Consider the following 15,247-nt stretch of genomic DNA (forward strand, 5'->3'; position numbering starts at 1 on the left):
GGTATGGATGAGGGTTTCAGCACAGATGAGCTGAGGAAGGGGTGGTGTTAGCCTTGGCAAAATAACAGAAGTGTTACTTTCCTTCAAACTAATCTTAAAGACATAACCTAGGGATTTCTTATTGCTCAGCCAGTAAAAGCACTCTGTTGTAATGTGGTACTGAGCTTTGCAGACCAGGAAGATCCCAAGTTTCATTCCTGATCTGTGCTGAACTAAGTTGACCTTAGCGACAGAAATGGTGGAGTGCGTAATTGGTAGTGTTGTCCCTGGGTTATAGAGGGGATATTGGATGAGAACAGGATTTCCCTCAGCTAGGATAGCATACATCAGGGGTGTCCAAACAGTTGCTCATCGACCACATATGTTTTTGACCGCCTGACAATTCCAAAGCCTAGATCACAAAACTGTTTATTTTTCTCATTTGCTGGTTTGTCCTCTTTATATTTTGTGGGCTTGGAGGTTTGGAAACACCCAGGTTTGAAGCTTTTGTCTAATTCATAGATAAATCCTAAATCCACACACCAAGATCTGTTCATGTCAGCGTCTTGAGTCTTTGCAGATTGAAGTGGAATGTAGATTTAGATTTTATATGAGGCTCCAAGGAATGTACCTATGTGACCCATGGAATCAAGATAGACACCCCAGCCCTCCAAATTTCAAAGGCCTGCCAGTGCTCACTGCATGGAATCAAGTAATGTATAGCCAATTGAGTGAGGTACTGGAGAGCTGCAAGTGCCCATACAGTGCTGAAGAAAGGAAGGAGATAATTATTAGGTGCAGTGGGGGTGGGTAATGAATTATTTATTAAAAAAAAACGATTAGTAGTATAATGGCAACATTAACAACTCCACTGCAAATAGTGTCAAACAGGATATAGAAATTAATAATGAGGCATGAGCAACATTTGGTCAGATACCCTATGGGCCTTTTGAAAATCAAATCCTGCTAACAGTGGTTCACAAACACTTTTTTGCTGCATTTCCTTCAGCGATTCTTATCCTGTGCACACCCCTCTCTTTCTAAGCAACAGTGGAAAGGATTTTCAGCCTCGGGGTAAAGTGTTTGAAGTTGCCAGCACAGTCTCGATGGGTTGAATAGCCTCTTTCTGTCGAATAATGTCAGCCATGACTCAGTTGATAGTCTCTGAGTCAGAAGGTTGGGGGTTCAAGTCCCACTCCAAGACATGAGCACAAAAATCAAGGCTGACAGTCCAGTGCTGCACTGTCAGAGGTCCTGTCATTTGGATGAGACATTAAATCGAGGCCCTGCCTACCCCCTCAAGTCAACGTAAAAGCTCCGTTGGCACCATTTCGAAGAAGAGCAGGAGAGTTATCTCTGGTGTCCTGGCCAATATTTATCCCTCAATCAACATCACCAAACAGATTATCTGATCATTATCACCTTTGCTGTGTGGTCATAATTGGTGCTATATAAATGCATGACTTTTTTCTTTCTGTACCATTCTATGGTTCTAAAGCGGCCAGTAATGGTGCAGCTGCTCGTTACATACCCCACCAGATTTTCCTCTCCACTGACTTCAGTGGAAAGGAAGATTGGTGTATAAATGAGTGCCTGATCCACTGCTGCCCATTTTATGCCCCTACCAAAGTTGAGAGTTCCATGTAGAATTTTTACATAGAACTAGTGAATTTTATTTTCTCAGCTATCATAACATACATTAGTAATGGTACCAGAGTCAGGAGGGGAAGGTGAATCCATACACTCTGGCTTGAACGCAGTTTGAGTTCCAGTTTGTCCCTGGTGATCTCTGCTATTGGAGCACGAATCCTAATGATTGCATGTGGCTCTCGCTGATATTGTGCCCCCAGCTGCAGGAAAACAGCAACAGGATTCACCCTTAATAATAAATGATATATAAAATATAATAAATAAAAACAAGAAATGCTAGAAATACTCAGGAGGTCTGGCAGCCAGAGAAGTAGAGTTAGATTTTCAGGTCAGTGACCCTTCTTCAGAAGGGTCACTGACCTGAAACGTTAAATCTACTTCTCTCTCCACAGATGCTGCGAGACCTGCTGACTATTTCCAGCATTTCTTGTTTTTATTTTTGATTATCAGCATCTGCAGTATTTTGCTTTTATTACAGGATTCACCCTTCACTGGATGGCGATCAGTGTGAGTGCAGCCATTTATTAAATGCGATCAACTTGTGTTTGTTGTAACCTCCTTCTGCCACCTCCCAATAGCCCGCTGTTTGGAAACCTCTGCTCTATGTGTCACTGACTTCTGTCAGTGGGACCACTTCAACATAAAACTGCTTTTAAATTGTTTTGGTCGTAAAAGGAACCAATTATAGAGTTCAATAATCCATTAGTTCCTTTTGTTTTTTTCCGCTTATTCACAAGGCCATTTGGTTATCCACGTGACCATTTCTTCTCAGTACAGATAATGGAATGATGATTTAAGTAACATAAGTTGTGCACGTCCTGTTCCATAGTTTGCATGTGGTGTTTGTTTGTTATCCACAATGCTGGAAAAAGTGCTTGCTTCTTAGGAAATGAAGTGTTTCATTCCAGAAAGCTATGTTCCTGCTTCCCATCAGTGAAATGATGATGTCTATTATCAGATTGCACCATTAGCGAATCACTGTTGCCTATTAGTACAGTCCTAACACTTCTCTCTAGCTTTCTCCTTGCATAATGCTAACCAATTCATTCAGTTACCTCCTCTACATAGTAAAATTGTTGCACTTCTGTAGAATGATAATTAAATTCATTGATAAATTGGGGGAGGGGGAGTTGAAGTAGGACAGAAGGCAGCAGCCAAGTCCTGTCGTGAAAAGCAGTACTTTAGACAAAGAAGCGGATTCAATGACTAAAACTGTGGTACAGAGCAAAAGAACTGCTTGCTTCATTTACTTCCCAACCACAGCACATAACTTTATAGCACAACTGTGTGTAATGTGAAATATGATATTTGGCTTGATAACCATAAAAATAAATAGAACAATAATCCATGCTCAAGATATGTTCAGTTTTAAGTTTTTTGTGAGATTTCTAATGAAGTGAATATTTCAGTTTAAAATGCAGACAAAACTTATTGGCATAGCTATTGCATGTTTCCTAGTTTTGCTGTTTTAGTTGCTTAAGGACTGGTTTTTAATCTTTTTTAATCAAAGGCTGTGCGAAGTGTTGCTTTGTAGAACACTGGAAGCATTGTGATGTGTAAGTAAATCAGCATAATATTCAAAGATAATTACATAAATAGGCCTGCTCAGCCATTTTGGTTTTCTTAAACTTATTCCTTGGTAGCAGTGACTGTTTGAGTTGCTGTGGGCCATTGTCATTTCACCAATAAAAACAACCATTCACCTCCTGCCAGTAGGGAAACAGGCCAACACTTGACGCCCTGCAGAAATGTCACCTTTATTTTTATAATTATTCCTTCTTCCATCATTGGCTTGTCCTATTGGGTTTTGATCAAACAGGAAGGAGGCTATCTCACTGAAGATTCTTTTGTGCGTAAAAATAAATACACACAATATTCCACTGTAATTTCTGTGCAATCATTTCCAATATTTATCAAAATACGTATATAATGGGGGGAAAAGTTCAGTATGGTGCAAGATATAAATCAGTAGATCATATTGTATGCAATGAGTTAAAGAGTGAATTACAGGGCAGCTGCACCAGTGAGAGGTTTGAAGGAAACTGGAAGCCACAAGATAAGCCGAAGTCACAGAAACACTTTATGCATCTGCCTCGTGGCATTTGATCTTGAAACTTTAGTGTGTTGTTTCAGCCGTAGACAATGTAAAATATGCAAAGAAGAGTATACACTCAGCAGGAATTTTGATAAAATCTTCTCATTAAAATGGAATTAATAAGCTTAGTCACAGGAAGTATTGTGTTTTCACCTATCTGAAATACATGAGGACTTTAATAGGCCATGACTGAAGTTCAAAACAAAGGCAAATCTCTTAAACTTACCTCGGCCTCTTCTGGCCAGTTGAATCCTCCCACTGTGGTTCCGTTGCTGGACAGCAAACAGAATAGGGTTCCACCTGGCTTGCCATTGATATAATGTTGTGGTGCTGATTACATCACCAGACCGTGACTTCTGCATGTTAAGTAGGCCGCCGCTTGCCTTTAGCAGGAGTCTGGTCGATGAATGATGGCCCGAATTACCACCATTAATATTATGGTGGCCTGGAAAGTGTTGGGTTGGAGGCAGGGTCACAATTTTCAATATTTTAACCCCTTCCCAACCCTTTCCTGCCCATTTTGGGGCAGGGTGGGGGTAGGAGAGGGAGAAATCAAGGCCGTTGTGTCAGGTGTCTTCTGTTAAACACAATTATAAATAATAAGACGTACCTTTCTATGCTTGGGATGAAATTAGCAATGGCAACATCACTTTTTTATTTCTGAAATTGAAATTTTATAAATCAGTTTACGCAAATCACTGGAGTGCAGTTTTATTAAACTCGTGTCATGAGTATTGGGTGTAGAATATGTAATATAGATGACGTTCATGAGTTTTGCAGTTGTCATGTACCAATTAAACACTAGGGACAGTCCATCATAAACCTGGTACTGAGCAAAGTAAGATTAATAGAAATCAGACCTTCATTTTAAAAATCTTTCAATATAAACATAAAGAACTGTCATATAAAAACAAAAGCTCATTAAATCATTTGCATACAAATAGGGTCTCCCCATTGCTAAACAATTAACAGAATACTTGTGTGAGGGAATTTTGTTTTTTGAAAGTTCTTTACAAATGGAGTGAGGTAAAACTGGATAAGATTTCTCATACAGTAGCCTACAGGAAATATTTTTTAAAAATTGAATATTGTCTGTCTGCTGTTCGCAAAGAATGTGGTTGGGAAAAATATTCAGAGTGAAAGAACTACAACAGTGTGCATGTGTGGGGAAAATTGTGCTGAAGTAGAGAAGTTAGGCAGAGTTTTCTTGGTCAGCACTAACTGAAGAGAGTTGAAGCGCAGTGTTTCACAACATCATATTGTAACAATACCTTTTCCCTCCCTGCCTCCCTCCCCAATATTTGGAGTGGACAAGAGTATTTTCTCCAAAAATATGTGTTGCAGGCGGAAAATAAACAAATGTTATAATTGATTAATTTCTCCCTGACCACACATATATATCCAATAGTTAAATGTTTGTATGCTTGAATGTGTGTACATATGTTATTGTCTTACCCATTCTTGTTTAGCCTTTTTTTGGGAAAAAAAAGTTGTGTTAATGGGTAAAAGAAATCATAAACATCATAACTGACCCAGTTTGACAAACGTTGCTGCTATTTCCTGTATTAAGCCTTAGTGCTGCAGCTCACAATTGTATTAGGAACTTCCTGGCAGGTGAATGACCTCCATCTCTTGAGGATAATGAAGCACTGAGCGGCACTTGCTCTTTGTCTAGTCAGCAGTTCCTCAACATATAAGTTATCCTTGCTCATTAGATGTTGTGCATTTGTAATCATTTGAAATGTCTCGACAATTGACCAGGAAATTAACCTTGCTAACTCATTAATGTAGTATTAATGCATAATGTAGCTGATGGTATGCTTTTAAAAAGCCAATGCAATATTAAATACAACACAATGTATTGATTATCAATGTTTCAAAAATGTACAGTGTCTTTGAAGAATGCAATTGGCTTAATGCCTTTACTTCATAGATTTTGTAGGATATGCATTATTCATTTAAAGTGGGCAAAGATTTTTCATGAAGGACGGGAAGAAGCTTTTAAGAACTAAAAGCTGTAACTTATACTGTAGTTGAGGCCATCTGCTTCCCTAGGTATAATCTATTAAAATTAATATGAATTTTTTCACCTTCCAGATACCTTTACATTTGTGTGGAGTGACACTCTGGTATGATTGAGAATGTGAGGTAAACTTGGGTTACGTTGCTCAGCTGGACACATTGAGAGTAATTTTGACTTTTGCTGATAGTGTAAGGTGAATGGTATCGACTCAGCCGCCTATTATACATCTCTCCCAATTTTTGTTTCCATTTGGGAGAGATGTATAACTAGTGGCTAATTCACCTGCTTTATACTATCTCTCAAAGTCAAAAATATCCCCTTTTATGCTGATATAACTTATTTTCTTGGACCAAACTTTTGTTTAAAGTTCCCTGATACTGTATTAAAACCTGCTTAGCCATACTTGTGTGAATAGACTAGCAATGCTGAATTCAGACAGTAAGAGGTAGTTTCAGTGATGGATTCAGTTTCATATGATTTTGATAGAGTAAATAGGGATAAACAAAGAAAACTCATAATACATCATTCCAGTAACCTCATTAATGTATTTTATTATGTTATGTAGTGATCAGCATATATTTGTTACTGCTCATTTCTTTGTAACCACTTTTACACAGTTCCTTACACGGCTAGTTTTAAACTTCGACAAAGTTACCAACTAAGTTATTGCACAGTTGCTAGGTTTCATGATATGTTTGGCAATAGATCAGCTAAAAAACTGGCTGGGATTTTGTGTGGCCTCCTGAGGAGGTGTCGGAGGTGGGATGGGTGGCGGGGATGGAGGGCCTGTTGCCTGCCCCTCGCCAAGCGATCTTCCCCGGGGTAGAATAGGCTGACAACGGCCTTCCTGCCCAGAAGCTAATTGAGGCCCTTAAGTGGCCTATTAATGGCCCATTAAGAACCTCTTCCTGCTGCCGCTGGTGTCTTACCAGCGGTGGGGGGTAGGGGGGGTCCTCCACCAGGCAGGGAGGAGGACATCTTGCAACATGAGGTGCCCTCCCTGTGGGCTTGGGGTGGGGAGATGGGTCTCTCCTTCCTGGGCAATTTGTGGCCCACGGAGGACCCCCACCGGGAACAACTTTACGCCCCCGAGACCTGTCTCCCCCTGGACTGCATGACCAACCCTCACCCGCCCTCGCCGGGGCTTTCCGAACTGGCTCCAGTGACTGCCTCACCCACCTATCGTCCATGGCTCCAGCACTGCTCCTGGGTCTGAAGCCTCTGCAGTACCGGTAGTGACCAATGCTCCTGGTGGCGCTGCCGATACTGCTGAGCTGCCCGCCCTGTGATTGGCTGGCAGTTCTTGGATGCGGGACCCCGTCTTTAAAGGTACGGGGATCCTGGCTCCTGAAACCTTTGATTTAAAAAGACCGGAGGATCGCTGCTGGGAGGGAGGGGGGGCAACGAAAAAGCAGAGGCGCGATTTCCACCCCCAGCCTTCTTGGTCCGTGCCAGGAGCCCTGCCTTCAGCACAAAATCCAGCCCACTGCTTTTCCCTGATCTGCTTAATATTCTCAGAAAAGTTACAATATAAGCATATGGATGATGGATTCAGCAATGGATAATTTCTTCTAAGCTGTGGCACTCTGTGCCACTGGATAGTTTAATCAAAATTATCCAACAAGGAAACAATTGCAGGGGAGTGGGACAAATTGGATAGCTTTTTCAAAGAGATGGGCAATGGTATGATGAGACAAATTAACTTTATCTGCTTTATGATTCTATATAGCTTAGAACCATTTCATCCATTAGGCCCTTTTTTGCAAGTTTCCTCTATACACTGCCCCCTGTCCCCTCCCACCCAGTGTTCATGCTTTATTTAAGCCCATTGGACTGTTTTGAAGATGTCCTTAAGAGTGCTGATAATACTGTGTAGTGATAACATTGCGAGTGGAATACATTTTCCCCAGAAGAAGACTTGAAATTTCGGGGAGCAGGAGTTAAAAACATTTAGGTTTATTAGACTTGCATTTGTGCTTTTTGTGGAGTTCATGCATTTTGGCCAAATCACTCCACAACAGGGAGCTGAACTGAGACTCAACTGGATTACTTTTCATCAGCATTAAAGACTGAATAGTCTGAGTTAATATTAAACTAATACTTTAATGGCATTCAAGATAATAATGAATGAACATGAATGTTAAACTCATAACTGCATACACTGGGTCTGATAACAAAATAGACACTGTTATAGCATGCATCTGACATTCACAGTACTTTGTGTGGTCATATGCATTTTTGTTTCCATTTAAAAGATTTTCTATTTCAAAGATATTGGTGTTGTCTTGTTCTTTTTGACTGCACAACATCTCATCCAACAAAATGGGCCTGTTTCTGATTGAACCCTGCATTACGTTTAAGCATTCGATGGTGTTTGTGAACCTATCTGAACCCTTCTTTATGACTAACTTTATTGTGATTATACAGTAATGGACATCATGGAGGGAGCTACAGGACTGTAACTCAATTTAGGGTGTCCAGTATTCAAGTGAATACTAACAGCAGCAAGATTGATTAGTCCCGATTCCAATTTTTTTTCTATCTCCCTCTTGAGTCTTTTCCTATTCAAACAACATCTGGATATTAAAATTCTCATCCTTATTTTAAAATTCCGCCATGGCCTCTCCCTCCTTATCTCTGTAATCTCCTCCAGCCGAACAACACTCCAAGACATCTGTGCTCATCTAATTCTGGCCTCTTGAGCATCCTCGATTTTAATTGCTGCACTGTTGGTGGTCGTGCCTTCAGTTTTCTAGGCCCTAAGCTCTGGAATTCCCTCCCGACACCTCTCTGCCTCTCTACCTCAACATCCTTCTTTAAGACACAACTTAAAACCTACACCAAGCTTTTGGTCATTTGACTTAATATCTCCTTGTGTAGTTCAGTGTCATATTTTGTTTTATAATGCACCTTGGGACTGTTTTATTACATTAAAAGCACTATATGAATATAAGTTGTTCTTTTTTATACAATACAGGACTTGAGCACAAAAATCAAGGCTGACACTCCAGTGCAGTACTGAGGGAGTGATTTCACATATTTATATCATAAATTTCAAAGTGTCACAGCAAACCATGAAAATGATCTATGTAAAACAAAAAATTAGATGAGGAAGGTTTCTGGTTTCAAATGGCATTTATTGTATACTCAAACTACTGTAAAAGGCTGACTATAAACAGGTCACATTCTTTACTCACTGAAGTCAGTGGTTGAATGTAAACAGGGAGCAACCTGCAACTGTCTCTTTCTTCATTCCCTGTCTCTGCACTGTGAACACCTGTCCGTGTTTAGACCCAGCTCTCTCCACGTCCACAGAGTTTGTTGGAATTGTCAGACAGCGCCGTGCTAGCCTTGCAAGGTGGGGGATTCTGCATTCCATGGAGTTCCAAAACTGCAGCACAGGCAAAGTTCAATCTGCCTCTTTTGCAAAGCTTTTATATGCAGGAATCACCAGCCTACAGTTCTTGTCAAAGCCAGGAATCATAGAAATTTTAAGGCACAGAAAGAGGCCACTTGGCCCATCATGTCTGTGCCAGCCAAAAAAATGATTCACTTATTCTAATCCAACATTCCAGCATTTGGTCCATCGCCCTGCAGGTATCAGCACTTGAGGTGCATATCCAGACTCCTTTTGAATGAGTTGAGGGCCTCTTACTCAACTACCCTTTCAGGCTGTGAGTTCCAGACCATCCCCACCTCTGGGTGAAAAAGTCTTTCCTCATCTCCCCTCTAATTTTTTTACCAATCACTTTAAATCTATGCCCCCTCGTCACTGACCTCTCTGTTAAGGTGAATAGACCCTTCACCTCCACTCTATCCAGGCCCCTCAAAATTTTGTACATTTCAGTCAGATCTCCCCTCAGCCTTCTCTGTTCCAAGGAGAACAACCCCAGCCTATCCAATCTTTCCTCATAGCTGCATTTTCCCAGTCCTAGCAACATCCTCATAAATCTCCTCTGTACCCTGTCTAGTGCAATTACATGCTTTCTGTAATGAGGTGACCAGAACTGCACACAGTACTCAAGTTGTGGCCTAACCTATGAGCTATACAGTTCCAGCATAACCTCTCTGTTCTTATATTCTATAGCTCGGCTAATAAAGGAAAGGATTCCCATGTGCCGCCTTAACCACCTTATCGACCTATCCTGCTACCTTCAGGGATCTGTGGACATTCACTCCAAGGTCCCTTATTTTCTCTACACTTCTCAGTATTTTCCCTTGTTTGACCTCCCCAAATGCATCACCTCACACTTCTCCAAGTTGAATTCCATTTGCCAGTTCTCTGCCCATCTGACCAGACCATCACTAACTTCCTGTAGCCTAGAGCTATCCTCGCTACTTACCACACGGTCAATCTTTGCGTCGTCTGCAAACTTCTTGATCATGCCCTCTACGTTTACGTCCAAATCGTTAATATTCACCACAAAAAGCAGGGACCCAATACTGAGCCCTGCAGAACGCCACTGGAAACAGCCCTCCAGTCGCTAAAACAGCCATCAACAATTACCCTTTGTTTTCTGCCACTCAGCCAATTTTGTATCCACCTTGCTGTAGTTCCCTGGATCCCGTGGGATTTTATTTTTTTTAACCACATCAAATGAGTTTAAATCCTCCATCGACAAGTGCATTTGTGCAGGATCAAAATCATATGCATAGCTTTCAGGAACACTGCAGAAGGTTGTTGAAACCCTTGAGCCGCTTTTTCTTCACCGTTTGACTCTTCCCCGTAGCAGTAATATTGTTTGAGCTTCTTTGCCATGCAAGAAAACACATGTTGAGCACAGGCATTTAATTCAGCATGATCAGAGTGTTGTTCGTTTGACTGTGTTTCAGGCTAGGACAGTACATCCATTACTTTGTTGTAAGCTTTGTGGATTGTGACGTGTCGAGATTCAAACCAAGTGATTAAATCCATCAGTCGTGTAGTATTCTTGGCAACAAACTGAACCTCCTCATTAAGCTGAGTTACAATGTCTGTTAAAATCTGTGTTTTCGGTATCAGTTGAGGTCTTCTGAGATGAAGTTTGTGTAGTATTTCAGGTGAGCTGCATGACACTGTACTGCCCGAAACCAAGAATTCCAACATGTAATTACTGGCTCTGGAGGAAGGGTGACGTTTTGTTCCCCAATTTCAGCGGCATTTGCAAAGTGTTGCCTGTATCGAAGTTTGCGGCTAGGGCAGTGTTTGATGTAGTTTTTAATGTAGTTTTTAATGTAGTTCACCAGTTTGTCCACTTTACCAAGCTCGCTTTTCCACAGCTCACTGACAAGAGAAATTATATGTGCATTACATGTAATATGGTCAGCATTCGGTATTACACATTGGAGCACAGATTTGAAAGATTTTGTGTTGTAAGTTGCATTGTCACCGAATGAAAGCAGACACTTTGTTGAAATCTGCACCATATTTTGAAATGGTTTTGATTGTCGCTTGAGAAACTGTGATTTAATTAACAGCTTCTAAGTGGACGTAGTCTGCGAGCACTGTTGTTAGCTTTCCTGACTCTCTATCTTCGGCCTTACCAGACTTAAAATCAAACAAACTTGCAGCACATAGTGGTCTTGCTCATCGGTGGACTCATCACAAATAATTGCAAAAGAGTCGTGTGTGTTAATCTGTGACTTCATCTCCTCACAATGTGTAGCAAAAACATTGGGTAGGTAGTCCTGTCATAGTTTATTTGCATTTGGCAAGCAACCACCATTTTGCACATTACGTCGGGTGATCATGTTTTTCCAATAGTATGTTGGCGCTTGCAAAAGCATCCACAAGTTCCATTGTAACCAACTGACGAGTTTCTGAGCTCTCTGTCAACTTCTTAAAAAGAGATTAAATCATTTTTCGATTCTTGTGTGTTCGTTTTCCAGCGGTGCGGTGTCGGTTGCTGTCTTTCTGCTGCGATGGCTTTCAGCCTCTAAGTGGCGCTGAACCATTGCCCACCATGTGTGATCCAATGAAACGTTGCAACTTGTACAAAACAGTATTCCACCATTGGCATGCAGAATTTGACTTCCAAGTTCTTTCACTCGATGTGCTGCAGTAATGGTTGTGGCCATTTTTGATTTGCTGATTCTGGCATTCTCACTTGTCTGCTAATACTTGAAAATTCTTCTTTCATCACTGTTCTCTTCGTGACTGTGACAGATGGCAGAATATTAGAAATTATTGAACATTAGAAACATTTGGATTTCTGCTTCTAGAAAAGAGTGTGGGGGTGAAATTGCTCCTGACATCTGCGCAAAAGGGATAAAACCGATTGGCATCCCATCTTACACCCTGCCTGCATTTCTTGCCCATTAACAGGGCATAAAATAGACTGCCAGTTTATTATTGCCTGTTTTGTTCTAAAGGCCAATTTCAACCCTGTGTATCTTGATTGACCTCAGACCTTAGAGGGCTACCAGTGCGATTGGCTGGAGTGTTGTGCAACGCTGTCCTTGCACCCTACCTAATTAGGAATAAAGAAAAAATCTGAAGTTTGTTGTAGCACAATGAATCGATTCATCCTAGCACTACTAATGGAGTTCCAAGTTGCCTTAAGAAAAAAATTTAAGTTGCGCACTTTTTGTTTTCCTGCTGAAATTTGGGTTCACAGATGCATGCACACCACAACATTGACCTTAGCACAACACTTACAACATGCATTGTTTGTGTTTGACATTCCACCCATATCTCTAGACCTAATTTTTCATTTTTTCCTCAGATTTGGGAAGAAATTATTCTCTTAGCAATTTACCATCCAAATGCAAATCACGTAATTATATGGGGGAATTTATTTAAAAACTAGCTCTGCAAATGTAACTGTGCCTCAGGCACACTATTGTCAGTACCTTTGATCTATCTGACCTACTTTGTAGCTCCATAATAAAGGATCATATTAATCAAATATTCTTGGTGACAACAAATAATTTATTTCCTGTATGACCTCCTATCAGAAAAATTAAATGCTGTGTTGGGGAAGAAATTATCAGTCATATCTCAGTCATGATTTTCATTCTTCCTGGAATGAAATGTTTCTACAAGTAAGGTAATAATCAGAAGTCCCTCAACATTGATCTATTTAAAAACTGGCTTTCTGTTTTCAATGTGCGCTACAGCATTTTGTCACTATAATCAAAGCTATGCCCTTAATTGGGATCACAATGCTGAAACTGATGGGAAAATGCATTAAACACCCAAATTGTATCCAGGATAGAAAATATACTCTGACCTCAGTACTGATGGATTTTAGGATGGAGGACTTGCAGCTTCTGATGCAGACTGGAAAGCTTTTGAGCAAATTCTGTGTGTCAGAAGCTATGTTCTGCATGTCAGTGATGTGTACCTTTATTTGAAGATTCAGTCACCAGGGAAAGTGTTAGTGGTTCTGGGCCATGGTTGAGATGGCAGCAGCGCCACAGGCAAAAGTCCGCATACCCCTGCAATCTGCTTTTGAGGGAGCTGGTAAGAGGGCAGCCTGATAGTACCAAACAGTAGGTGAAGGAATAAGGAAAGCAAGTGGGCAAATAGGAGGAAGCTGCCAGTTTAACTGAGAGGCTTCACTTTTTATTCAAGGAGCAGGTGCACCTTCAGAGGGCGGAGAGAGATTCCTACTCTGGTAGAGAAGCAATTATTAGCAGCCCAAGAGAGACCCAGGCAGATGATTCAACAGCTATCTAGATAGTTTGTGGTTGTTTGCTCTTGCCACAAAAGAGGAGAATCCATTGCACTCAATAGAAACTCCATGAATATGAGAAAAAGACTAATCATATTCTGCAACTAGTCCTGAACCACAAAACAAACTTATTCAAAATGCTGCCAAAAAGAAAGTGCTTTCTTAACAATAACAGCCTATACCCTAAGACATATAGCACCTGAATGGTAGCTCTGAAAGCAGTTTTGCCATATTTTCGTGGGAGCATTCTGCTCCTAAACCGTTAGAGGGGCATTTCAGTGGTAGGTGGAAAGTTTGCCTGAACCCCTACCCTCAGTGATGTGCTCCAATTAAGGGTGGGGGCAGTAGCCTAGGCCTTTATCTTTCCAGAGGTTGTATTGTGGTTATCCTGAGTATTTTTCTCCTCATTTCTCAAACATTTCCCTTTGCGTCTCATGAAGTGAAATGCTTTGTATGAATATTAGTGGCTTCAAAGCAGTATTGTTAATTTTTATTTTTTGAGAAAAAAAACAGTACAATTCAACTTGCTGTTGGTTCATTGAAATATTTTGCTGGAATGCGTTAGCCATCTGTGTATCAGTTCAACCACTAACTGATGTATAGAAGGTTTTTTAAAATTAGCTATGTTATCTGATTACTTCATTCCGATGTTTCCAGGTACAGGAAGTGGTTGATTTCCTATAAGGCAGTCATTGTAAACTATTTTCCTTAGCCAGAAGGCCTAATCCATTAGAGTACTAGACCCTCTTTATAATGCTTCTTTTGACGGTCTAAAATGCAAGGTTTAAACTGGACAAGTTGCCCAGAGCGTTTTTTTAATGCTCTGTCATAATGAGTTTTAAACAATGCAGTTTCTAGTGGAGGTTGTCGTATGCCAGACAGTCTTAAAGTGGAGTCAGGATTGAAGGGAAAAACTTCTGTACCTGATAAAAATGTGAATATTCCTTGTTGCATTTCCAAGTTTTGTACTTTGAAAGATTTCATCCTTTTTTAAATTGGTTTCTTTTGTTTTATCCTTTTGATATATTCTATCCCAAATGAAAGTATTTAGTTGGTAACTGATCTATTTGGAAAGTTGCCAGTATTGTTGTTTATTTTCCTCCCACAGAATCCGTCCACAGTCGGCCAAGGAGAAGATTGAGGGATGCCATATTTGTACATTGGTTACACCTGGGGAGCCACAAGTCATCCTGGGAAAAGACAAGGCTTTCACATTTGACTTTATGTTTGATATAGATGCCAGACAAGATGAGATCTATAAATCTTGTGTGCACAAACTTGTGGAAGGGTGCTTTGAAGGTTATAATGCAACAGTGTTTGCTTATGGACAGGTAAGAATTAAATACTAACATACCAGAAAGATAATAGCAGATTAGGACCAGAAAGTGAGGTGATGAATTATGTGTATTACATTTTGCAAGATTTCATAATACACACCAGACATTGTATTATAAGGCTGTCATTCACTCAAGGGTTCCTGCGACCTCGTAAATTGGGACACTGACTGGTGCATGGGGAAGAACAACATCATGTCATCACAATCCTTAACCCATTAGTGTAGAGAGTATTATGAATAAACTCCAAAATGTGCCTGTTGTGACATAAGCTGACTACAAAAACACAAAAAAAAATAAAAATAGAATTTAGCTGCTTGAAAAGTTCCATAGTGTGTGTATAATTATACAATAAAAATAAGATGCATAGGAGTAATGTTTTTGATGAGGTCATGATGCTTTGTCAAGAAAAATTGTACAGCTGGCCTGGCCTCCGATGCCCACGTCCCATGAAAGAATAAAAAAAAATTAAAATCTTAGTACAAAGTGATGTGGTGCTGCACATACACTG

The 15,247-nt window shown here is 40.4% G+C and overlaps 1 protein-coding gene across 2 annotated transcripts in view; it reads left to right on the top strand.

The window, feature by feature from the left end:
- The window catches only part of kif21b (kinesin family member 21B), a 168,704-nt gene that overhangs the window by 34,497 nt on the left and 118,960 nt on the right, over nt 1-15,247 (top strand). For both annotated transcript variants that reach the window (XM_068057204.1, XM_068057205.1), the window contains exon 2: nt 14,511-14,733. In XM_068057204.1, coding sequence (XP_067913305.1) covers nt 14,511-14,733 — 223 coding nt within the window. The remainder of the gene's footprint in view (nt 1-14,510; nt 14,734-15,247) is intronic.

The sequence above is a fragment of the Heterodontus francisci genome, chromosome 25 (assembly GCF_036365525.1).
Source record: "Heterodontus francisci isolate sHetFra1 chromosome 25, sHetFra1.hap1, whole genome shotgun sequence".
Lineage (NCBI taxonomy): Eukaryota > Metazoa > Chordata > Chondrichthyes > Heterodontiformes > Heterodontidae > Heterodontus > Heterodontus francisci.